The sequence below is a fragment of the Contarinia nasturtii genome, unplaced genomic scaffold (assembly GCF_009176525.2).
Source record: "Contarinia nasturtii isolate CC-2019 unplaced genomic scaffold, AAFC_CNas_1.1 Cnas_scaffold_928, whole genome shotgun sequence".
In the NCBI taxonomy this organism is placed as follows: Eukaryota; Metazoa; Arthropoda; class Insecta; order Diptera; family Cecidomyiidae; genus Contarinia; species Contarinia nasturtii.
In genome coordinates this window covers 4,219,676-4,245,416 of record NW_022198275.1, presented here as the reverse complement: position 1 = coordinate 4,245,416, position 25,741 = coordinate 4,219,676, and the positions used below count along the sequence as shown (strand labels likewise).

At 33.5% G+C, this 25,741-nt stretch overlaps 1 protein-coding gene across 5 annotated transcripts in view; it reads left to right on the top strand.

Annotated features, from left to right (window-relative positions):
• LOC116343080 (tight junction protein ZO-1) overlaps positions 1–25,741 on the top strand; it is a 41,495-nt gene that overhangs the window by 6,028 nt on the left and 9,726 nt on the right. The window contains exons 2-7 of one of the 5 annotated variants that reach the window (XM_031770968.1): positions 552–609; positions 7,955–8,663; positions 23,093–23,156; positions 23,240–23,345; positions 23,444–25,374; positions 25,440–25,576. In XM_031770968.1, coding sequence (XP_031626828.1) covers positions 552–609; positions 7,955–8,663; positions 23,093–23,156; positions 23,240–23,345; positions 23,444–25,374; positions 25,440–25,576 — 3,005 coding nt within the window. Of the gene's footprint in view, positions 1–551; positions 610–7,032; positions 7,592–7,954; positions 8,664–10,596; positions 11,950–14,888; positions 15,134–17,035; positions 17,451–21,835; positions 22,018–23,092; positions 23,157–23,239; positions 23,346–23,443; positions 25,375–25,439; positions 25,577–25,741 lie in introns of those variants that run through there. The other 4 variants (XM_031770969.1, XM_031770971.1, XM_031770970.1 and 1 more) reach the window with 4 other exon arrangements.

The following is a 25,741-nucleotide window of genomic DNA, read 5'->3' as shown; positions in this document are numbered from 1 at the left end:
AATTAATAAAATTCCTATTTGGAAATTAAATCAATAGACATTTTTATGAGGCAAGTCCATCGGTCCATGAACTTGAACCCACGCCCAATTGCATGTTCTTCAAATCTATATAAAAAAAAATTCAAAAGTGTTTCGTTTCAATTCATAATTCATTTTGATATTCCTCCTCCTGAGACGTAAATTGCTCTCCCTCCCTGTACAGATACAGATTCCATAAACCACATGACACACGCACATTATATTCGAAAAAGAATATTTCTTTTTATATATGCATTTTCTACGCTGTTTTCTTTTTACATCTTCATTCATTAAGTCTTTTTTTTCTTGCGCTTGAACCAATATGATAAAAATAGAAATAGTTCTAATTAAATGGAACTAAGATTTAATTGACACTAACTGAACTGAAATCAATGAAGCTACTGAACGAAAACATTTTATAAAAATGCAGTGTGCGTAACTTGTGCGCCGGATGTGTATATGTTTATTGCGTTAAATCTTCATGTCATATTGAATTCATTTTTAATTGGTTTATTGTTAACATTTGTTTCCAGATGCAAACCCACAGAAAACAATGAGTGATGACAAAAAGGATGGACGCGTAACGGAAAGGTGAGTCGCTTCTTTTGATACATAATAAAAATGTGTGTGTTTTTTTCCATGTCATACATATGATTTAACAGCCCGGAAATGGTTCAGCTTTTGCACACAATGTGCAAATGACTGTGTATTAAGCGAATGAAACTATAGTGTATTCTAATTAATTGGCCAATTAAAATTGTGAATCTGTTCTATAGGATAAAACAACTCAGCGAGAGAGATGTCTTATCACAATTTGAAAATATAGTGAAATCAGTTAGGTTTCATGTGCAACAAAACAGTAGCCATAACATAAACACATGAATGTTACACATTCTATTGGATTCATTCGGTTGGAGACGGTCCAGGCTCATGCCGAGAATGTTGATCATATGAATTTCTGGTTTTATTTGAATCTTGTAACAGTGCATGTACGTTCACATCGTTTGTCGGGAATTTTTCGCTTTCGCACCGGAAGGAAATGGTTTCGAGCCCATCAGAGTTTACAATGCATTCAATTGCAACAATATTTCATAATAAGCCCATTCATGTTGATAAACTGTGACCGCTGCGACCAAGAATGAAATTTAAAACGAATAAAAAAATCCATTTAAGCCAAAGCCACATTTTTGAGGTTTTGCTTTGTGCTCATGGTCGCGATTTGTTTTGAAATTTGAAAGTTCACATAAGAAATATTTGATTTTAAAAGCAATCAAATTTATTGTTTGTCATTTCAACATTGTGAGCATACAAGACGTGAAAAGATATTAAGACATCAAAAAAATGTGTTATACTGATGAATGAAAATCCAAATTTGTTGTGGATCAACAGACGAGACTTGAAATAAATTTATATTTTATTGGAAAAGCATTATTTATCAAACTAATTTGGATAATGTCAATGCTTTACAGTTCGGTATAAATAATGATTGGGCACGCATCAGGAATGTAACATTCTGCACGTCAAACATGTATGCGTTAAGTGATGTGGTGAGAGTAGAATTTAAATATGAAAGAAATGATAATTTCTAATAAAAAAAATTATATATACTGTCAGCAGATATTCGTATATAAACAGTGTGCGCGTATTGAATACACACCGTTTATTTATATTGAGAAAATTACAAATTGGAAAATTGCTTCGAATGTGCGATTCAATATAGTCAAGCCTTTCTCCATCAGCACGTTGGCTAGAACTTGGTTGAATTCACATTTTTTTTCAGCTGCTTTAACTTTTTTTCAAACATAAATACTGCGTGTAATTGAATAAATGCTCTTACATTCGCAGTAAATCATATAGTTTTTGTATTTGATGTGACATGAATACAGCATTCCAAATATGAGCTGGGCAACAGTAAATCTAATTAAAGCAATCGCTCCATTTATAGTATAAAAACGAAGCAAAGACCATGTCAACACAACGGCAACAGTAAAACAGCAGACGTGGTGACATTTTCTTTAAATAAAAGCATCTTCTTCAGCAAAGATAAAGAAGAAAAAATGAATAGTTGAAAACATAAGTGTCTCGGCTGTCAAATGATTCATAGTAATTTACAATTCGTTCGTTGAAATAAAAAGAACAGAGAGAAACGTTACTTTTAACTTCGACAATTTCAAGAGAGTGTTTTATGCTCTGGAACCAGTAGTAGTAGTAGTATTTCTGTTTCTTTTTTCTACACAAAGAAGTGAAGGCAAAATGAAGAAATGCCAAAGAGCTAATTAAATTACGGATTTATGCCAGTTCAGAGTTCACTTATTAACACTTGTCTGCAACTTTCGAATCAAATGCTTGAAGAATATAAGTAATTCATTTCCATTTCAACCTACAGTATGCAAAATAATCAATGTAACGTTTTCAGAATGGATTTTTTTTTTCATTTGGTTTCTGTGCAGCGCCAATTCATAAACATGTAAACAATAGACGATATTTTTCTCTCCGTCTGTCTCGGCATATGATTAAATAAACATGCATACATTGTGTTTGTACTTCCTATTTCAAGTTCTTCTTTGACGCACCAGAAATGCAAAGAAATCATTTTTTTTCTGTTCGTTATGTCTTCAGAGAAAACTAACCGATTCCGTAATGAACGCATTTGCACCAGAAAATGAGGAAAAAACCCCATAGAATTAGGTGCATCTTAAGTGAAACTGCATCAATATTTATTATTGTTCAACGAACGAAAAATGGCGTCTACACAATCGCAGATGGCGAAAAAAACAACAACAACCGTCTAAAAACAATTATGACTTTTAATTCGCAATTGCAAGAGCACAGAGTGTATTGACATTGTTATTTCGTCGGCTAAACAACTAAAATTAGTTCCATTAACGATTCTCTGTCGAGGTTTTTTTTTGCCTCTCCCGAGCATTCATTTAATTGTTTCTTCTTCAAATAATATCATGATCGAAAAGCATGCTTGAAAACGTTACGTGCTCTTGTTCAAGGGACATAAATAGTAAAAACGACCACTTCTAATTCGTTAAGATCGACACACAGAGAAGTCTGGTCACGGTTTTCATTGATTTTTGCCATGAAATTAAAAATAAACCACTTTCACATATGCAATGATAACAGTGCAACTTTTAGTTTTGCAGCATTTTATTCATTTCAAGAAATAAAATCTGGTAAAAGTAACACTTTTGGTATTTTATATTTTTTGACAATTCAATTTATACAACAGCAGCACTTCTTGGTCGCAACGTGATAGCTAGTAGATTTGGTTGCTTCCTTTGTGTAGATTGTTTTGCTTCCATCAAACGTCTTATGCTGTTCTGTAGAAGAACTGGACTTGAAGTTCCATTGGATCCCACAACATTGGCCGGAATATGATTGCTTTCCTTCTTTATTTGTAGATAAAAAAGAGAAAAAACATCAAAATAATTGTAAAATAAAATTCATAATGATTGTTCTAAAAAATCAAAATTATACAATGAAAATACAAACCTGAGCTCATTATTCAAAAAGTGAATGTACTGTCCTTTCCTACTGATTTTACAAAAATGGTGTGATCTAGAACACACTGTGACTCTTTTATATCATCAGATTGTTTATTGGGCAGAACAATTTCATTCGAAAAACTGGTGATTCACAACATTCACAATTATACTTACTTTGCTCGTTGTCAGCATTTCGAATTGAAGTTTATTTTAAAATATAAATTTGTAATTGAATAAATATCAAAATAAACATAATCATAATAATAAAAGTCTGATCAATAAACATTTAATGAAATTTAAAAGATTTAAAGTACATATCACATCGCACATTATGCTTAAAGAAAAGATCAATTTGACACGAGTTTGATTTAAAAATGTATGGGTTATCCTTTGATTTCCTCTTGAATTTACAAAATTTTTATTTCGGCTGAAAAAATTGAAACTTCATTTTTTATGCAATTCGTTTGATTTTTTTTCATCTTGGAGACTGGAATTTGACTGGGTGAGTGCATTTTCCACTATATTGTGCATAACATCTGTATTAATTCTCCTCAGGTGATCCGTGACCATGATATTGTACGTACTCCAATGTACTCGATCGGATCTCGATTCTTTCGCATGAACATCTTTTTGATCTGTGAAGAAGAGAAAAATAATGAAAAAATACCGAAAATATTCCATGTTTAAATTTCCAAGATGAAACAAATCAAATAAGAAAATACCAACCTGAATTCATTTTCTTGAGACTGCCACACAGTTCTTTGCTATTGACTTTTCAAAGGGGTCTGATGAAGTAGAAGGATTTACTGAAGCTTTTTTATATCATTAAATTGTTTATTGTAAAGAAGAAAAAAGAACTCAGGCGAAAACGTGGTGATTCATAATCTTACTTTATTTTCTCGTATTCAGCATTTCTCTAGTCGACATTTCGAATTGGATTTATATTTTATACACAGATACTAACATAAATAAATATCGAGTCAAAAACAATAATAACAATATGACTCATTTCATAACTGAAGAAATTGAAAATGATAAATATTTAATTTTATCATAAGATACTTAAAACACAGAGATAAAGATATAAAAAGTCTGACGTGTGTTTAACAGTTTTGGAGTGTTTGTCAAGAATAGAAAGTGAATTAATTATAGCAAAAGGCAATAACTTTTGGCGCTTAATTTTTCTGAGTGTATATACTTCAATGTGTAAAGTGTCATTAACTTGAGTTCGATGAGAATATCTATTTCAATTCTTCAAGTTGAATGTATATTTTGTTGACGTGATGTGAGAGAATAAAATAGAAAATCTCACAGTCCACAGATTTTCGTATAAAACCAATGCCCAGGTTCAATCAAATGGTACATAGAATTCTTGATTTTGCAAAATACTTTTTCATTCGACTTACTAAATTAAAGAAAAACAATCAGACTAAAATGTTCGCAAACAAAATCACTATCGAGATAAAATAACAAAATAATCTCAATTGAAACATCCAATTAAATTAATGTTTAATAGACCAATGCCCGTATAAAGGAAATGACTTCGATTATAATCTAAAATCAAACTGTATTCGAAATATGTTTTCCGCATTTTATGGCCATACGGGCTTTGGTCGATTCTGAAGTAGGATTTTGTCTGCCCAGTTCAATAAATACTGTGCAATTAGATTAATTGCATTCAATCATTCAACCGTTTGAGTATTTTATGGATGCATTCCAAATTTAATCACTCACCATATAGCATACATTGTTGTTCATGGTAAAGGCATTGAGCTCGACTGCGTGAAAGTATACTAATGAAGACGAATGTCGGATATATCGTACATAATATGCGGACGCCAAAATTAGAATCGTAAAACAAAAAATCAAACGCACGACAAGTAGACATTCACAAATCACAGTTAAGGCACAGTAGGATTATCAAACAGATGTTGACACCTTGCGTACTACCTCATCGTTTGTGTGTCCATTTTGATAAATATATTGGCAATAATTTCTGAAGAGATTCGAGTTATAACGAGATAGTTTAACAGCTTTAATTTTTATGATGTCTGAGCTATTTCGTCAATGCTCATATTTGTTGAATGCCTGCCAAATGAATATGAAAGGTTTTTCATTTGAGTTAGCGTCCAAATGATTTTTGAATGGGTTTTCTTTCTTTTCCGTACAGAAAAACCAATAAATTTGAATTTTGATGATTGAAATGTACTGTAAAAGCCAAAAAGTAGGATGGTGATAAAAAGGAAATCAATAAAGACGAATCACCGTTGTAATATTTTCCATATGATTTAAAAATGCGTCGAATAAATGGCAAATGTGTCATGCGTTCAAATGCTTCTTCTTCTGTTTTGTATGAGTTGAACGCATCGCATTGAAATGAAAACAGAAATAAATAGTTGACGCAGGCGCGCAGACAGCTCATTTTTGAAGTGTTGTTTTGTTTATTTCAGTTGGTGGCCAGGCCATACAATGACGACAGTGTTGACATTTATGTCGGAAAATTTGAATTGGAAAATCGCATACGAAAAGTAAAAGATAAAAACAGGAAAATACAGCGATTATTATTCCGTTTCGTAAAATGTATTGAACTGAGAGTTGTGTATGTGTCAAATGAGAAAATTGTTGTCACAAACCCACGTAAAAAAATTCACACAAAATTTGCATCTTCGCATATCTTTAAAACATTTTCCCGAGAAATTCATTCTAAAAATATGGTGTTCCTCTGGTTGACCCGATCAAAATCAGTTTCAGTAGCATTTGATCGTCTTACCGAGATACGTTTCAATTTACATCAAGTGAATTTCTCTGTAGAACCAACAAAAAACGCGCTTGACGTACGACATTTTAAGTTGTCTAAGCTCCTTTTATTACACCAGACGATAGAATGTCATAAACGATAAAAAAAATGTTCACTTTTTTTTTTCCTCTTTCCTATCGCATTCTTGGTGCTTTAAATTGAAGTAATAAAACGACCAGTGGACATTTCATTCTCTTTCATTCACAATTCTAGTTAGAAAGTCAACCTTACCGCTGATAAGTGTATCTAAAGCTAGTTTTAGTTAATTTGAAAATCCCTATTCTCATTTGATGTTGTTTATTTTATCGCCAACATAATGAGCAACAAACGAACACAATGTAAAAGAAGCAACGAAAATATTTTCAAAACAATAAATCTTTCGGTGATCACATTTTTGTTTTCTAACACTGTGCTGTCAAACACTTTTCATGTTCATGTCATAGTCAACAACAATTTGTGCGTTCTGATTCTTCATTTTCAATTTTTTGTTTCGCTTGACCTTTGACACTTTTGACTTCATTCAAGAAAATGAAGGCGACTAAGTGCGGTTGTGAACCATCATAAATAGAACTGTAAATGAAAAGAGAATGAAATTAGTGGTAATGAAGTTAAATTGAATACTATCATAAGTATCATATGAAACCGCAACGAAAGCAGAAATGTAATGTCGTTTAGGTCTACAGTTGTTTGGCATACTTCAACGATGATCAAACAAAGTGTACACGTTCTCAGTGCGTTTGTGAATTTTTTTTCGTTTCAAAGATTTGTAGACTCAGCAAAATAGGCCAGTCAAACTGAATTTCATTGCTTAGTAGGACGTAATTCGCACACAAAAAATGGATTACTCGAAAGTACAGTTACGGGCACAGAGAGCGATAAATGATCGTATATTAGAACGATACCCAATGTCAAATAGTGATTTATTTAGCAGTGAAAGTAGTAGTGAAGACGATATATCGGATTTAGTGTATCGAAATCTTCGTTTTAAACCTTCCATGGAACTGCCATTTCGAATGGATAGTTTAGGTGACGGTGTGGTGCCCGCCGTATGTCGTCCTTTGTCTGAAAATCGACCACAATCGGCAAGTGCTTGCGCAAAATGCAATCAAATACGAACGAATCCAAGATTTCGACCAAATTCATTACATTGCTACGGCAAATTACCAAAAGAACATAAACATTGTGAATCCAGTGACGATTCAAGTGAGCATGAATCTCAAACACCACAGAGAAAACCATTTTCGATTAAGCGTCGACGTTCACGTCTCAAGTGTAATGCGAGGTAATCAATCAATAGACACGGAAAAATATACGATCTATATTGAAAGATGACCTACAGTAGTTTTGATTGTCGTGTCAAAAAATCAAATCTTATGGGTGCTAATGATTCGCCGTGAAATTTGAAAAATATACAAACTTTTGAGATATCTATTTTTAATCAAAATATATTGCTTCTGACTTGAAAGAAAAAAACTAATGGAAATGAAACAAAAGTCATTAAAAATCCAAATTTGTTTTGAATATCACAATTTATCATTTTGAGTTTGTGATCTTTTTGTTGAAAAAAAAAAAAACACTTCAAAGTTAAATTTAAACCTTCAAGTGAAAGCTTAATTTATGTTATTTTATTTTTTAAAAATTTCAGTGGAGGCGCAACACAGCAACCAACCGAAACGAATGGTCGAAGTACTGCTCCAATTGCACCGATACGTAAATCGTCGACGTTAAGTTCAGCAGCAACGCATACACCAGTAAATCAAACAGCTGTTGCATCTCCGCTAGTTTCGCCATTAAACAATAGCCTCAATAATATTTTAAACTATTCGCCTCCACAATATTTGGACAAAAACAATGTCACAAAATCAAATTCATCAATCATTTCGAATAGTAATGCAAACAATTTAAATGAATCAAATAACTTACATGCATCATCGTCGACGGGAAATGTGAGCGAAACGAAAACGAAATCAAGTTCAAGTAATGACAATGTTAATTCGGGTTCGACGCATAAGATTTATGGAAGCTCTTTGCTATGCTATCAAAATGTACCACCGCCATCGCCGACCAATTCACAAACCAATGATAATACCAAAACGAATGGAACCGCCAGTCAGAAATCGAGTGAGGACACTAAAAAAGAGATTAATTCATCGTCTGCAGCAACTTTGACCGCATTGTTGCCAATTGGCGATTCAACCACTTTACCAGTGAAAAAACGAAGTAAACTTCGCCATCGATTGAGCGATGTCGGAAGCTGGGGCCTGCGGCGAAAAGATCGCGCACATAAATATCGATCGATGAACATTGAATCGCTTGAAGTGCTCGGGGATCCAGTTATTGAGGACACATTTTTCGTAAGTACCATTTTTTTTATTTCAATTTATGTTCATTTAAGCAGCTTGAAAAAATATATATTATATATTATTAGCAGTATATTCAGTTTTCGAATGGGCGTTTATTTCGATATGATATCATTGATCTCGTAAAAAAAATGAGTTAGAAATCTGTGGCAGTATATTGTGGGTGATAAAATAGACATACTGTTACACAGCATTATAATGAAACAATACTCTGCTCAACAGTAACGGCTTACATTTTTGTCATGGAATGACACAGGAACCAAATATCATTATATTATAACTGTGTGTTTATGCGCATTGCGCAGCCTTTTCCGATTTCACTATGGATGGGCAATATCCGTGTTTATCCAATTATTAATGCTTTCGTTCTCACTCAGGCCTACAAACACATGCACCACTACCACCACACGCCAACTTATCACAACAAATATTCATTTTCCAACCGTTACCATAAAATGTTTTTAAAGTGCGGTATCTGGCCAAGTTTTTGTTGTTGCTTCATGATAATAATTCAATTGACAACTTGAAAATCAAATGCAATACATAACAAAACAATCAAATTGGAGTTGAATATGTTTCGTGATAAAATTGTAAAAATGAACACATACACAAAATCGTTTTATATTTAATAAAATAATGGTGGCTATGGCGTGTCGATGGCAAACATTTTTTTTCGGAGTATGCATTCGATGTGGAATGATTGCAGTGAGTTGATTGGAACGGGAGTTTCGTGTACGCATAAAATGTTCGTTCATTGAATAATTGTTGAGTGCGTTTTCATTGGCAAATTGCAACGAAAATTAAATTAATTGTGTCGTTCGTAAAAATATATAAAAAAATAAATGTGCTTAATAAAAATGTTGCATAATTTTCCGTGTGCGTGATCGATTTCTCAATAAAAATCTTGCAAATGTTTTTCCCATTCGAAATTATTGCAACGTGTCGAAAATTCTTTTAGTCCACACTACATAGAAATGCACTTGTTTTCATTGGCCGAATAAAGTGTTGAACATTTTGTTTTATATGCAAAATTCGCGAGCATAATAATAAAAACTACAGCAATTTTGTGAATTTCTAAAGATTCATAGTTTGGTGTGTCGACGGTTCTTCACATATTAATTGTGCACACCGAAACCGAATCATTTAACGTTGAAAATAGTGCATTCGTTGGTAGATTTTATATCGAATTACTAGCGGTAAAGAAAATATAATGAATTTGCAGAAAAATACAAACATAAAATCGAAAACCGACAAATGAATTTTGAAGCTACTGGTCTACCATACTCGATTGACTGCATATGCATATAGAAGAAGAAAAACGAAAGTGAGAAAAGAGCCCGAATGGAATTGCGCATGGAATAGGAAAAAAAATACAGTTGAATATACAGTTCGAATAGTAAACACGCACTTGTGGTGCTTCGACTCGGTCATCAATTGTGTCTTGCGTACATTGTTATTGTTATTGTGTTACTATTTTCGATATTCATTGCAAGCCCTAAGCCACGATTTATCGTAGAATTTTCATTCAGTATAACATTGCTTGCGCCGAAATAACGAAGCACATTTTATTTTGTCTAAGGGTTAACTACATCATCCATGTAAAAGTCAGTATTATTCAGCCCTCTTATAAAACGTAATCTGTTTGCATCGAGAAAAAAAGTGAAAATCTGCTTGAAAAGGGTCGTTCAGTGTCATTCAGCTCAGTACAAAATTCACGCAAAGGTCATTTCCACCGGAACATCACATAAATATTGAATTGGGGAAACAAGTAAAAAAAATTGGATGACATGAAATCATAAATAAAATAAAAATTAAATTATTGGTTGATTTGAAAGTGGAAAATGGTGCAAAAACAGTGAAGGTTTGCAAAAATTGATATACGACATAAAATAAATTCATTGAATTTATCACAAAATGCAAATGAACCATTTATCCAATTAAAATTTTAAATATTTACCATTAAAAAAACACTTTCAATTTAAGTGGAAAGCAACCAGATTAAATTGACAAAGCGTGTTGCAAACATATTTCATGCGAGTAAATTTATTGTGATGTGCAGAATTATGATAGAACACGAACGAAATGATTTGTGTGGTTCAATAGACATGTAGAGATGAATCACTCGCTATATTGCATTTTGCTAGTGTCCTAGTGTTATATGTGCGTGATAAAACGCCCCCTTTTTTCGTTAGCCAAATATTCAGAGACAGCGACAGCAGCCAAAAAACGTAGAAAACTCGAGGGGATATAACTAACATTGTGACGTTTCGGTTGTATATATGTGCATAAGTCGTCTATAACAATGAAATTGCCTACGTTTAGTCTTAACATATTCAAGCGACCGACGAAAAAGAAACGCATTATTACAACATTCGGAAAACGTGGTTCGTCGGCATCTTCGTCGGCACGCAAAAATCGACGTTCGTCTTCTTCGACCCGAAAATCGCGTAAACGCAGCATCACATACTATGCACCATCAAAATCAAAATTCTATCCAACCGAATATTTTCCATCATTGCAACAAACGTCTAGACAACAAGCAGCAACTGTTGAGACTACACCACTGGCAATTCAATCATATCCAACTGAACTGCCGCACACCGTCTCCACCGACAACGATTCGAAGCTCACTAGCTATTTAACAACGAATGGAACACTTCGATCGTATACGGCGAAACAAACATATTTGTGTGATAATGACTATGGTGACATCGTTTTACATCAACCGCCAGCATGGTATATGCAATCAAAACCACATCAAGACAACTACCAAACACAAACAACACTCACAAATAGTAAACATAATACGAGAGATGGTTCACATTTTACTCAACATCAGGTTAAATTGTACTCAAACGCCGCCATTGATTCGAATGGGAATTTACTTTATGATGACAATTGTTTGAATAATACGTATGGCCGTGCCGTGTATCCAAAAGAATGTATGCAAGGTGTGCCGTCGTCAATTCCATCAATGGCTAATGCCATTCCACTCAATGATTCGAATATTAAATACAATACATCTGAATTGCACAGACAATCTCAGCATAATTTATTACCATCGAGCGTGACAACCGCATACAATAACACGGTTTTTAGTTCGTCAAATAATACAACAAATGCCAAATGCCCACCAAATACAATCAATAGTTTTTATAATGCATACCAAACGAATGCCAATCAATTATCATCAATCAATTTACAGCGCATCAATTCGCCAAATTATAATGCCATTTTTCCATTTAAAAAGAAATCAGATCGACATCATCGTCGTCGAAAGGTAAGATTTTCGAATAAAATTTTGATCGATAATAAAATGTATATATTGTGAGATTCGACCCAGTCACATTTGACACATTTCTCATCGAATCGACATTCTTGCAAAAGAAAAAAAAACAGATCAATTGGCACCTTGAATTCCTCGAACTTACAATGAACTATATTCTAATCAGTTCAGCGAGCAAACAGCGATTGCACAAGTTCTTTTCAGAGTTTAAAAACACGCAAAGAAATAGACGAGGGATTGGTAAATGCATCTCTATAGGATCATGATGTAAAAACAAGTTTTACAGTGCATTTAGTCGTTTATTTATTGTACACTGTTGCGTCGTCAAGTTTCTGCTGTTTTTCCTTGATCATTCATTTACATCATTTTTTGCTCTCTATCTCTCTATCCCTGTCTCTCTCTCTTCTGTAGTGAATTTATTCGATTTTAATGAATTTTCAAATCAACGTTGATTTGTTTGCATGGAAAATTGAGGAGGTGCAGCAAACGATGTGTAAAAGAGTATTGCGGCAATGCTTACGCTTTCCTGTTTGAAAAAAAAAGATGATAAAGTGATTTAAGTATCACGTACAATAATATATGGAAAGACTCCCAACTGTTGCGACTGTTTCATGCAAGCATTGAGAATGAAACGCGTTGGTTCCTATTCTCTCTCTCTCTCTTTTTCTAGTATTGCTTGAAATACACGCATAACAATGGAAAAAAAGATGAACGAAATAAAAGTCTGTGCAAAGTGTGTGCGGCAGTGTGTACGGTGCTGACTGAAGGTTGAAATAACAATAATATATTTGTTTTGTGTTCGGTTGTATTTTTTTCATTTCAATTTTTATAATTCAAACCATGGTGCGGTGGAATGCCCGTACATTCCGAAGGAATGACAGTTTCGACTGGCTAAGGCGATAATGTGAAGCATGTTGCTTTCAAAGAATGCTCAGACGCAACGCATATACAATGGCATTTTCTGCATCAAAGCATAGTTTCATGGAAGCCAAACTGCCTTCTTATTATTTCTTTCAGTTGCTATTGTCGTTATTGTTTCGTTCGGGAGCCCACTCAAATATTTATGTGTTGGTGATCAACTTCAAACAAGCGCAGTTGATTGTAGAGTTTTGGTATCTTCAGCTGCAGCATCGATAAATTACCTTTCCTTTCCGCGTATTCAAACGAAGAATCAAGGAATTCCATCATAAAAATTCTTCATGTGTCTGCTTTGGCATCAATGTATTTGTATTCGATGTGGGTTGCGTGTAAATATTGGATTTTTGCTTAACGATAACAAACAAAAAAAAAGCAAAACATTCACAAAACCATACACAAAAAACTGCAACTGTACATTTTTTCTGCATAAAATTCCACGGTGATGATTGGGTTTGAAGTTTTTAGCAAAAGATGTTATGCGTTAAAGTTAGAGATGATTTATTTCAGAACCTCGGTCAATTTAAATTTTAACCTCAATTACCGAAGTCGACATCTGTTCGGTGCATCAGCTGATTTGATTGGAATTTGCACATTAACGACTTTTTTCATTACTTGCACAAATTTTTGACCCAACCAGCCAGGTTAACCGCAAACATTTCCGCTAACTGTAATATATGGTTTATTTTTCAGTCAATTGTAGTTTATGTATCTTAATATGGCAGTATGACCATTGGGATTCGTGCACGAAATGTAGAATTTTGGTGTGTCCCAAATCGAATGCTTAGCTTGTTAATCTCATTGATTGAGTAGCACACATTCAGCAAGTTATTTAATTGGATTACGTTTGACTCTATTGGACTTTCAGTGCCCAATTTTTATTTCCAAAGACCAGTTTTTCGCAGCAACAGCAAAAAAGCCGAATAATAAGACTAGTCTTTTTTGCTTAGACAAACAATTCTTTTCCATCGCATAGTTACGTGAATATTTTCTGCATGCATATCAATGCGATTGGAAAGATTGCGCCCGTCAAGTGGCTGTAGTATATATTTCGGTAAATTAGTGCCTATTTGAATGCAAAATGAGTGAATATCGAATCAAAAAATATAAATATTCTCTCGCTTGAATGTGATACGTCGAAATACATATATATCTGTTACTTTTCCTATGAAACGAACGTAGAGTCAGTCAATTGCAGGTATAAAATAATAAAGTGTTACGAAATTCCTGAATAAATATTTACCGATCTGCAGCATTCAACTTCAGAATGGTTTTGTTTATGTTGTATGTATAAAAAATGTATGTTGCGACGACGTTGTGACTTAAAATAGAAAAAAAAAACTATATAAGAGATATAGGTATGTAGCAAACTGTTGAAAGCATTCCAACTTACAATTAGTGTGCTTGAATCACTGCATAATGCGAACGATAAAATGTTTTGCAATGAGTAAACACATTCGCATAGTCCTTAATGTCTTAAGTCGTGCAGATATGCGCCAAACCAAACCGACCGAGAGTGAACGAACAACCGAATCAATAGTTCAGTCTTAAGGTATTCTCTCCCTCTCTGTCGCAACGTTGCAAACAAAACGAAAGTCAAAGCAACAAAGAAAACAGCAAAATGCAAAAAACCGAACCGAACCTACCTATAAACGATATGTGAAGGAGATAGATAATTTCAAAAGCAAAACGTACATGACTAACATACTTACGTGTAACATGCACACACATATTTCTATATTACTAAAGTATGTTCTGTGCGCACTTACACACACATACACACACACGCACACACACACCAAAGCGACAAGAACAATGTGTATATAGGAAAAGAGAGAATCGAATAGCATCGATGCTGTGAAGAAAAATTGAAACGACGGGCAGAAAGAAGTAACGAAAGACTTGTTTCGATGGCTAAATGTTGTTTTTGTGAGTTTTTGATTTTTGCCTACGTCTTTCTTGTAGTCGCTTGGTTCCCTCGTTTGTCCGGCATCCATTTTAGTTTGTGTTGTGCATTGTGATTGAATAGACTCAATCGCATAGCGCGAGTCTTTTTTACACACGCATTTCTTCAATTTAAAAAAAAATATATTTTTTCCTTTTGGTTTTGATCGTTTAAAATCGACGAGAAAATCCGTGATTTAGTGATTTCGTGCGTGGATATTCGATGTTTTGCATCGTACAACGTCGAAAACGTGTTTAAATTCAACAAACAAAACTCGGATCAATTGACGAGTAACTTGTTATTAATAGTGCTGAAATGGTGTGTTTTAATTTATTTTATTTGAAGAATTTTTCGTATTGTGAAACATTAAATTGAAATGGAACAACCACAAAATGGATATAAGTGTATATTAAAAAACGAAAGAAATTATCAAAATTGCGCAGAGAATTTTGACTAAACGATCAACATTTTATAAGTGTAAAATTTCATTCGCGCATATAAAAATGGCAAGAGAAAAAAAAATATAACCAATCGAACTGAACCGAACTGAAATCGAAGAAAATAAATACGAAAAAGCACGGGAAAAAAGTCTTAAAGAAACCCAAAAGAGAATGAAAAGAGCAAATAAAAAAGAGAGAAGAAAAAACGAATTACCGGTTTTCGGTTCGCATTTTTTGGTGTCTTTTTCGATACTTCGATGTGTTGTGTTTTTTTATCTCGGTTTCTGTGTTTTTCGTCCCTTTTTCTGCTTTCTTGCCTTTTAAGTACTCGCATATGTGTGTGTGTGTATGCGGGATTTTTTCTTCTCTCATTCGCTCTTTCTCTTTTAGCAAGAAGTCGCAAAAAGCATTCAATGCTTGCATGCACTGTGATTTGACTTTGCGTGCACACGGCTATTTTATTTTAAGTTTTGGCCTTTGTTCATGCCAATCATCGAATGCATTCACAAAACTTCTTGAAAATATAGCGTCTCCTTAAAATGAACATTATTCTATTCTCTACCAAATTACCATTTTTAAAATACTTTTGAAATGTTCTTCTTCACAGGAAGAGTATATTTGAATATTGAAGTCAGTATGTATGCATTGTGACATTGTGATTAGTGCAAGGCTTTTGCTTAAAGCAAAAGAAACAAGAATAAATGAGCTCAACTGAATGGAATTCATTAAGTTTTTTTTTACATGGAAAAACAAATCGAGAAATTTCAAAGAGATTGTTACAGATCTTTCCGGCGTTTACTTTGTAGATTGTTTGAATGAAATGGTTTCTCTTTACTGTGGATTACTTCGACATGTCTACCTAATCGACATGACATGTTCATTTTTATTATTGTTATTATTGGTTTTACACGTATTAAAAATATATATATATATCAGATGGTACCCTTCTTGTTTGTCAGAAATACGGTAACAATTATTCGATTATTCCCCTTCTGTATCTATAATATGTCTGTCGTGTGCGTTGTCGACGTCTTACCGACCTATTTCACTTTTATCGTTGCTCGCATAACCACGAGCAAAAATGCAATTTTCGCAATCGGCAATTGCTTTTGCTATTCCTAGGGCCATTCAGCGTTTCGTTTTTATCAGCTCGTTTCCATTCGAGTTAAATGCATAACACAGACACACACACACGCGCCTTCATATTTGTTATGTATTTTATTCTGAAAGAAGCAAACAAAGCAGCTTAATGATACGACACCAACTATACGAAATCCAATGCGGCAATGTAATCGTATGCCCTGCTGTTTTACAAGTCGTATGCACTTCTTGCAATCACCATCGCAAAAAAACCAATCGTTCGACTGGACTGTGGTTGTACTATGACCAGTTTTGCCTGTATATATTGCTTTTGGCCGAGAATACATAAATGCTATGTCATGCTTGAATAAATGTTTGAATGCGATCCTTCAGCGACGCAAGAAAAACCACAAAAACAAAATTATTTGCCGTTGCCAGCACAATTTCTTCGTTAATGCTTAATTTATTTCTGCATTCATTCCCTCTTTACAATTTCGGTTCATTTCAATCCAATAAATTACTCAACCCAACCAGACATATTCTAACCTAATAATTCCCCAATGCATACCAAATTTGATGGAAAAATATCTATGTTGAAAAACCGAAGTGTGCACTTACCATTCTCGATAATGAGCAAACGGTGTTGTGTTCGAATAAAATAAACTAAAACAAACCATTTCGATCGTTTTGTGCATTTCAGTGTGATTTTAAGGTGACAAATTTTACGCTACATTTGGAATGTGTTATGATAGAAACATTCGGTTAATGGTATACACTCATAAAAACCACATCTTTTTCTCGACATGTGTGAACAATTTTCAATTTGAACAGACATGACAAATAGTAAATGAATAATTAATACATCGAATATTCGACTTAACTTTTGTGAGTGTATAGTAGTGCAATTTTCAATAGAATACGATAAAATTTATGCAAACAAAAAAAATGAAAAGACAACAACGTTGTGCGTTCATGTAAAAAATAACAATTTTATCGAGAGGAAAACGAAATTTGTGAATGGAATTTAAATTAAAAGCACCGCCAACATGGAACTAAATTCAACAACAAATGGATTAATACATTTACCAAATAATCGCTATCGAAGCGATTCACAGGTACAGAATAATAATATGTTTACGAAACACAATTCATGATTCAGCTCTTAAGTTCGAGTCAAATTTAACACAATTTAGAGATAAATGGTAAAATTGAAACGGATTACCTCCAATCGACTGAAAAAGTGAAAAAAAATTTCTTTCGTAAAGTGAAAATTTTTCGAAGCCAAATTCGATCGATGATTAATTATGTTTGAATCGATTATCGAATGGAATAAATCGGATCCACTAAATGCGTTTCATGATAAATCTATATCGGCTCCACTTGACAATGGAATTGCTCAATAAAACCATAAAATCCGTTGAAATGAAACGTTCAACATTGCGAAAATCCATATTCTTAATCTGACCAAGTGGAAGAAAAAAGCTAAATATCTGAATGGTGTTTAAAAGTGATATGCATCGATCGTTTATGTGTGGCTTGAATATGCATAAATGTAAAAAAGATCGATGAACTCGATTAACATTATTAATATGAGTCCATTGGCTGTCGTTAACAAGTCATTTAACAAGGCATAGCAGAAAGACACACATACTCGACACGATCTATTCCGAGAAGCAACAATTTTCTTCTTCTTCTTCTTCTTTCAAATAACTCCGTCAAATATGTGTCGATGGAAACGTTCATTTTATATAATCAGGTCTGAAAAATATACGTTTTCTTTGTTGTCTAAATTCTAATTTAATTCGTTATATTGTAATAAAATTTGACGATAACATCTGTTATCACAATCCTAAGCTGCAAAGTGATTGAGTAGTTGTCGCAATTTTGCTTGGTAGGCACGTGTTTACGTAAATAAAAGAAAAATATCGATTCTGCTACAGCAGTTGATGCTTAGAAAAAGAGAAATCAATGAATATTGAGCCATTGGCTACGGAAAAAAGTATGTATTGAAAACAAAATCAACTCTCAAACTGGTGCTATTAACTTTCTATCATTTGGCCTTATAACTTGTTTGTGCGGTGTGCACATTATGAAAGTTATACCATCCGCGAATGAATTGCATCCGCAACAAGCCATATGATAACTAGTATATTGCATATAATACTTATTGCACTTTTGCAGCTTGTGGAATAATTTAAATAAATGACCATTGAAAGCACCACAGTCATTCGCATCGCAAATGTGTTTTTAATATTTTAATCAGCGCAAAGCGAATATATTAATCATTGTATGCTCTTTATTTCTATCGCATAAAATAAAATGTAACGAGAAAATGTGTTCAATGTGGAAATATGTATTTTTTTTATTAGAATCATAAAAAAGCATTGCCAGGAATGTTTTATGTATTATAATTTTCCCGAAATACCAAACTGGTTTCATTTCAAACCGTTCTAGGGTCTATACTAATCAAAACGAGCATTTTTTTATAATTCGTCTTTTTGCCGGAATTTATGCTTAGACCGGCCGATATGTATTATTTTGTAACTGTTTTTTTCTTCTGGTTTTTTCTTACTGCATTGAGTGTGTGTCTGAAATTTGTTTGATGTTAACACACAAAAAAGTGTCGCCTTACTGGTTGTTGTCCGTCAAAGTGGCACGCGCAAAGAATAAATAGCGCGACAAACCATAAAACACCATTCCATAACGTTCTATTTCAGTGAATTCAGACAAACTTTCGAATTTCAATCTGAAAACATTCATTGAATTGTGTTGTAGGGCTTCACTTTTCATACATATTTAAACAATCACTTTGCTTGTCACTGATTGCATACATTTTGTGGTCATTTCAATCATCATGCTGACAAATAAACGATTACAAATGTTTTATATTGCAATTGGCACCTCATAAAATTTACGCAGTCGAAACTCTAGATTAAGTTTCCGTTATTTTTCTGAAGAAGTACTTAAACTTATCATAATTAAAATCCATCGTGTCTGCCATAAAATACATAAAACGCCTGTTAACACTGAAACATATTCCCTGTTGATGGTCATTTTGAAAATTTATTCATTATGAAATGTAATAGCTTATAATTATGTGGGTTAAAGAACTTTTTTGGCCATTTTTTTTCCTCACTCTTTTACATAGGAAAAAAAAGTTTGAAGCAAAAACAACGATAATGGTCAACACAACAAAATATTAAACATAAATTCAAAATGATTTTCTTTTTATTTAGTTTTATGCTGGTCGAACGTTTTCAATCTAAACAATAACAATTTGCTGTTTACAGTCCACAATTCAGTGGCGAATCGAACAAAATGTAAATAAAGAAACACAATCTCTTCTCGATTTTGTAAAGACAATCGATTTGCGTGGACGATTTAAAATACACTTCATTATATTCTATCCGGTATGGCGTCTTAATAGTAGCCAGCAGTGTTGGGTAAAGATACTATCTAATCTTTAGATACAAGATAAGATGAATTTAAAATTTTCAAAATAGTATCTAGATAAGATACCAAATCTTATCTAGAAAAACGCAAAGATGAGATAATATCTTGGGTGTATCTGAGATATTTTAAAAGATATTTTAGCTCAGACATTTCTTTCGAATTTTGATACTCAAAGTATCTAGATAATTCTAAGTATCTAGATAATCAAAAGTATCTAGATGATTTCAAGTATCTAGATACTTTTCGATATCTAGATACACAAAGAGTATCTAGATACATCATTTTTTCATATAAATAATTTTATAAATAGAAAAAAATATTTTCAAAAAAAATTAGAAAATTTTCGAAAAAATTTCAAAATACCTCGAAAAAATTTGAAAACATCTTAAAAAGTATCTAGATATTGCTTAAAAGATGACGTTAAAAAAATTGTATCTAGATAAGATGAGATGTTTTACTGTAAGATTAAGATAAGATAAAAGATACAATCTTATCTGGAATCTTATCTGCATCTTATTAAATATCTGTATCTTAACCCAACACTGGTAGCCAGACATGACATGTAACATTTCAATTAAATGTAAATTAGCTATGAGCTGAATGAATCAAAGAAAACGCGCTCAGTAAGGTTTTTTTGTCAACAAACTATTATGTAGCATCAAAACAAACAAATGATTGTTTCATTCATTAGCATTAAAGTATCAATGAGATCGTGATTAAATTATGTATTTGATGGAAAAGATGATTATTTTAATGATGAAATTTTGCAACATATACGACAACTTAAATGTGTAACACACGCATTGAGTTTGCTTCACTTTAATTTTTCAAAGAATATTTCAATACATAATTTCTTCCCAGAAAATGTGTAAATTGACCGTCTCTGTATTGATGTGAAAATTGACAAAAATTTCAATATTTAAAGATGTGAAATAGATGACTAATTCACTCATCAGCACCACGAAAGATTGAAAGTTGATATTCGTGTATATTTAATTCACCATTGGTTTGCAACACGAAAATTTAACTTTTTCAAGATTTTGCCCAATTTGTGTGTGTATTCATTTTCGGCGATCTGCCTCACATACTTCTTCGTTATTGATGATGTGTGCTCCAGTCTGTTTTTGTTTTTGTAAACTCGTCGTACGTGTGTCTGTTTGGCAACATTCTTGTTCTTTTTTAATGCAGCTACGTTTTATCACATACTCTGTAGTGCGGCGTTCTGAGATATGTGTACGTGTATGTATGCGTAAAAATCACCACAAAACAAAGCATACGAAACAAGAAGAGAGTAAATAATTTCATACATAGACGTGTCATCTCACACGTGCATGTGTATTTCATCGTCTTTGCAAAGCTATTCTTCGATCACTGTTCACAGGCATTCAGTATGTTTGAGTGGTCGACGACGATATCATTCATTGTGTCTCACTAAAATACAAATCGTAATAATATTACAATCGCCAATTTGAAAAAACGTTAAAGAAAGAACAAATTATTATCAACAATTTCACTTTCGTAGATATTTATTTTAGTGATTTCTTCATGAATAAAAAGTGTGTAGTGTAAATTTTGTTGGAAAGGACTTTGACATGCAAAAACACGTTTGTGCCTGTTTTCTTCAATGCATTTCATTACATGTTTCACTTTATTTATGGATGTTGCGATTTCTATGCCATTAAACAAGTTTTGAATTGGACAAAGATTAAATTGATTTGTTTCTTTTGAGATAATTTTTCGGTCATTTTATTTTGGTGCGCATTTTTGTTGTTAGTTGGAAGATTCTGTGTGTTGGAAATTTTCTCATCGTTTAATTATATATTACGTGTTCTGTTATAAGGATTGTGTTTCATTAAATTCTTTAGAATTTTTATTGTAAAAAACGGTGATTTAGTTTGTCAAAACAACTGTTTTCATGCTTTTATTTGAAGAAATATAATCGTTTGATATTCGTCTTTAATAAGTGTGTGTGACATAAAAGAGATAATAAACAAAAAAAAACATCATCATTTGTGAAAGCAATGAAATGTCTGAAAAGTAGAATGTAAAAAAAGATGATTATCACTATTAAATTGATTTAAAAAAACTAATATGCGAAGCTTATTTGTTTAAATAAACGGATGTGACTTCCCAAATCGGTCTGAGACCTTTCAGAAATCTGTTGGAATACCTCATTAATAAAATCGGCGAAGAATGCGAATTTATAAATCAATACCCAATAATTTATTGGTAAGAAACTAATGTGGATATTATTAAGCCAGTCTAGTGTTTGTTGCTATTTTTTAAGTTTTAAAATGAGGAATCCTCGTTTTGAAATAAACCGAATGACATTTGAACTTGAGCTCTTTGTTTAGATGAAGAAATCTATAAAAGTATTTAAACGAAACCTAAATGTTTTGAAAACATTTTTTTTTTGAAAATTTATGAGATTATTTCATTCGAGAAACTAGCCTAAAATTTGTTTTTAACTATACAAATTTATGAGGTAACTCACCAGAAGCGCTGAATAAGATATAGTTCAAGAGTTGAAAACACAATTTTCACAACATAATGATGGATGAATCCGCTCATGGTTTTTAAAAGTGAAAACTCCAATAAGTATCAACACCATAAAATCTATTCAGATCCATCTGTTCTAAAGAAAAATCGATTGTGAAATTAATCGGATTTTCACTTTAAAGAGCAAAATACTCGTCATGAATCCAAAATACCATTTATGTTGATCAAAAGAAGAAGAAAAGATTTTATCTAGTTTACTGTCAGTCACTGATTTAGCCATATTCGAAAACAATATGTCAGTTTAAAGTCTTAATATTTACACAAACATCTGATATTTTCATTGACATTTTCTATGAATATCACTTACGAGACTCTATCGCCTACGCAATCGTTTTGTATCGTCATCAATCTGCTAATTTTCCTATCTACCGATTTCTCACTTCGAATCATATCGTTATATTCAAAATAAATATTTAAAAATTGAAATGATTATGTGTCGTTTTAAGGCGTGTGATTGAATGTGAAAGGGCGAGTTGACTACAAATCATGCGTAGAAACGAAGTGAAAAAGAGACGAAAAAAAAAACATTATTAGAATGAAAACCGGTTAGAAAATAGGTGATAATAATCCGGAACAGTAGGTTCTTGAAATGGGAGAAAAATTTAAATCGAAAATTTAATCAACGCTGAATACATGTTTTTTTCTTCATCATCAAAATCAAGCTGCGTTAAACGAAAAATATTTCGATCTAGTGCATCTTATCATAATCAAATTCATTAAATCTGATGATTTTTTATGTTTTCAGGGTGATCGAACAACATGGGAATATCACACTGTATCTGTGACTCGTGTAACCGGCTATGGATTTGGTATGTATATCAAAATGTACCACATGAATAAGTAATTTTTGGAGAATTTTATGGTTATTTTTCGTTTTTCGAACGTTCATTAGGCATTGCGGTTAGCGGAGGCCGTGATAATCCACACTTTGTCACCGGCGATCCAGCGATAGCCGTTAGTGATGTTTTGAAAGGTGGACCAGCAGAAGATAAATTATTGTAAGTCGAAATTCAATTAGAACATGTGACAGAAAAAAAAACTCATAAAATACAAATAAATCATTAATCAATGAAATGATCATTTTTCATACGCACAGAGAAAATGACCGAATAATATCAGTGAATGGTGTATCGTTGGAGAATGTTGATTATGCAACGGCTGTTCAAGTTTTGCGCGACAGTGGAAATACGGTAACATTGGTTATAAAACGGCGTGTAACTAATATGGGTCTATTAACCAGTGCAAGTACGGGACCACCATTAAACAGCAGTGCAACACACAATCATCAGCATTCAAACAGTTTGGTTAGTTCGACTGGTCTCAGTGGTGGCAACATTGGCAATAATAGTTCTGGTCAAGCCATTAAATTGGTATTGACAAAGCCAAATAAAAAAGAGGATTTTGGCATTGTTCTGGGATGTCGACTATTTATCAAAGAAATTTCGGCAAAAGCTCGTGATCAACTCATTGCAAATGGTTATACATTGCAAGAGGGCGATATCGTTACTCGAATTCACAATACAAACACAAATGATGCGATGAGTTTAAAAGAAGCGCGTAAAGTTATCGACAGTTGTAAAGAGCGTTTGAATTTAGTGGTTTTACGTGATTTGAATACACCAACAGTTGCGCCCAACAATACAACGTATGGTCATACGGCTCAAGTGTCAAGCTGCAGTAATCCAGAGGAAACATTTTATAATGGAAATACAAGCGGTTATTCAACACAAAATCTATATGTTCAACCGCCAACACGACCATCTGCCACTTCGCCACTTTCGACAAATTCCAATGCATCGCCCGACGATAAAAACAATCTAACGCCACGCGGACGTTCACGCGGTCCAATCGTTGATGGGCCAATGATGCAATTGGACAAACCAAATTCACCACAAGTATTACATTCACGAAATCGCAGCATTAGCGGTGACAATACATCCGAAGATTTTTACAGTTCACGACGTCAACTGTATCAGGAGGATCCATTACAAAGAACAAAACAACCAAGCGAGCCTCGATTCATTTCATTCCAAAAAGAAGGAAGCGTTGGCATTCGATTGACAGGCGGCAATGAGGCCGGTATATTTGTTACAGCCGTGCAACCCGGGTCAGCAGCATCAATGCAAGGCTTGACGCCTGGCGATAAAATTCTCAAAGTCAACGATATGGATATGGCCGGCGTGACACGTGAAGAGGCCGTTTTATTTTTACTCAGTTTACAAGATCAAATCGATTTAATAGTGCAACATTGCAAAGATGAATATGAAAATGTGGTTTCAAGTCAACGAGGCGATTCGTTTCATATAAAAACACATTTTCATTGTGATACACCGACGAAAGGAGAAATGGCATTTAAAGCTGGTGACGTGTTTCGTGTCGTTGATACATTGCACAATGGTGTGGTCGGTTCATGGCAAGTGTTACGCATCGGTCGAGGTCATCAAGAAATGCAACGTGGTGTCATTCCGAATAAATCGCGTGCGGAAGAGTTGGCAACGGCACAATTCAATGCATCAAAGAAAGAAATGAACGCCAGCGAATCAAGAACCAGCTTCTTCCGACGACGACGTTCATCCTCACATCGACGATCAAAATCATTGTCACGCGAAAATTGGGATGATGTCGTATTCTCCGATTCAATTTCGAAATTCCCGGCCTATGAACGTGTTGTTCTACGACATCCAGGCTTTGTGCGACCGGTCGTTTTGTTCGGTGCAGTCAGTGATATCGCTAGAGAACGATTGATTAAAGATTTTCCAGATAAATTCACAGCACCATTGCAAGCAGACGATAAATCATCGACGGGAAAGAGTGGCATTATTCGATTGTCAAATATACGAGATATTATGGATCGTGGCAAACATGCACTGCTCGATATAACACCGAATGCTGTTGATCGTTTGAATTATGCACAGTTCTATCCGATTGTCATTTTCTTGAAAGCAGACACAAAGCATACAATCAAACAATTGCGTCACGGATTACCGAAATCAGCTCACAAAAGCTCCAAAAAATTATTTGAACAATGTAACCCAGCCTTTTTAATGTCAAAAGTGTTTGCATCTTGAATAACGTTTACAATCTTTTTTCAGCACAAAAATTAGATCGCATTTGGTCCCATGTATTTAGCAATACAATCGGTTTAACCGACACTGACACATGGTATCGTAAATTACGAGACAGCATCGATCAACTGCAAAGCGGAGCCGCTTGGATGAGCGAAAACAAGGTAACAATTTTGTTTTGATTTTTCGTTGAAACTTTACACACAATAATTCACACATTTACATGTTAAATGGTCGATGGAATAAATTAAACATTAATTGTCGTGAAAGAAGGTGATGCTTTCGATGGTGTAGGTTTTATAATAAACGCATTTAAATGTTCTATGAAT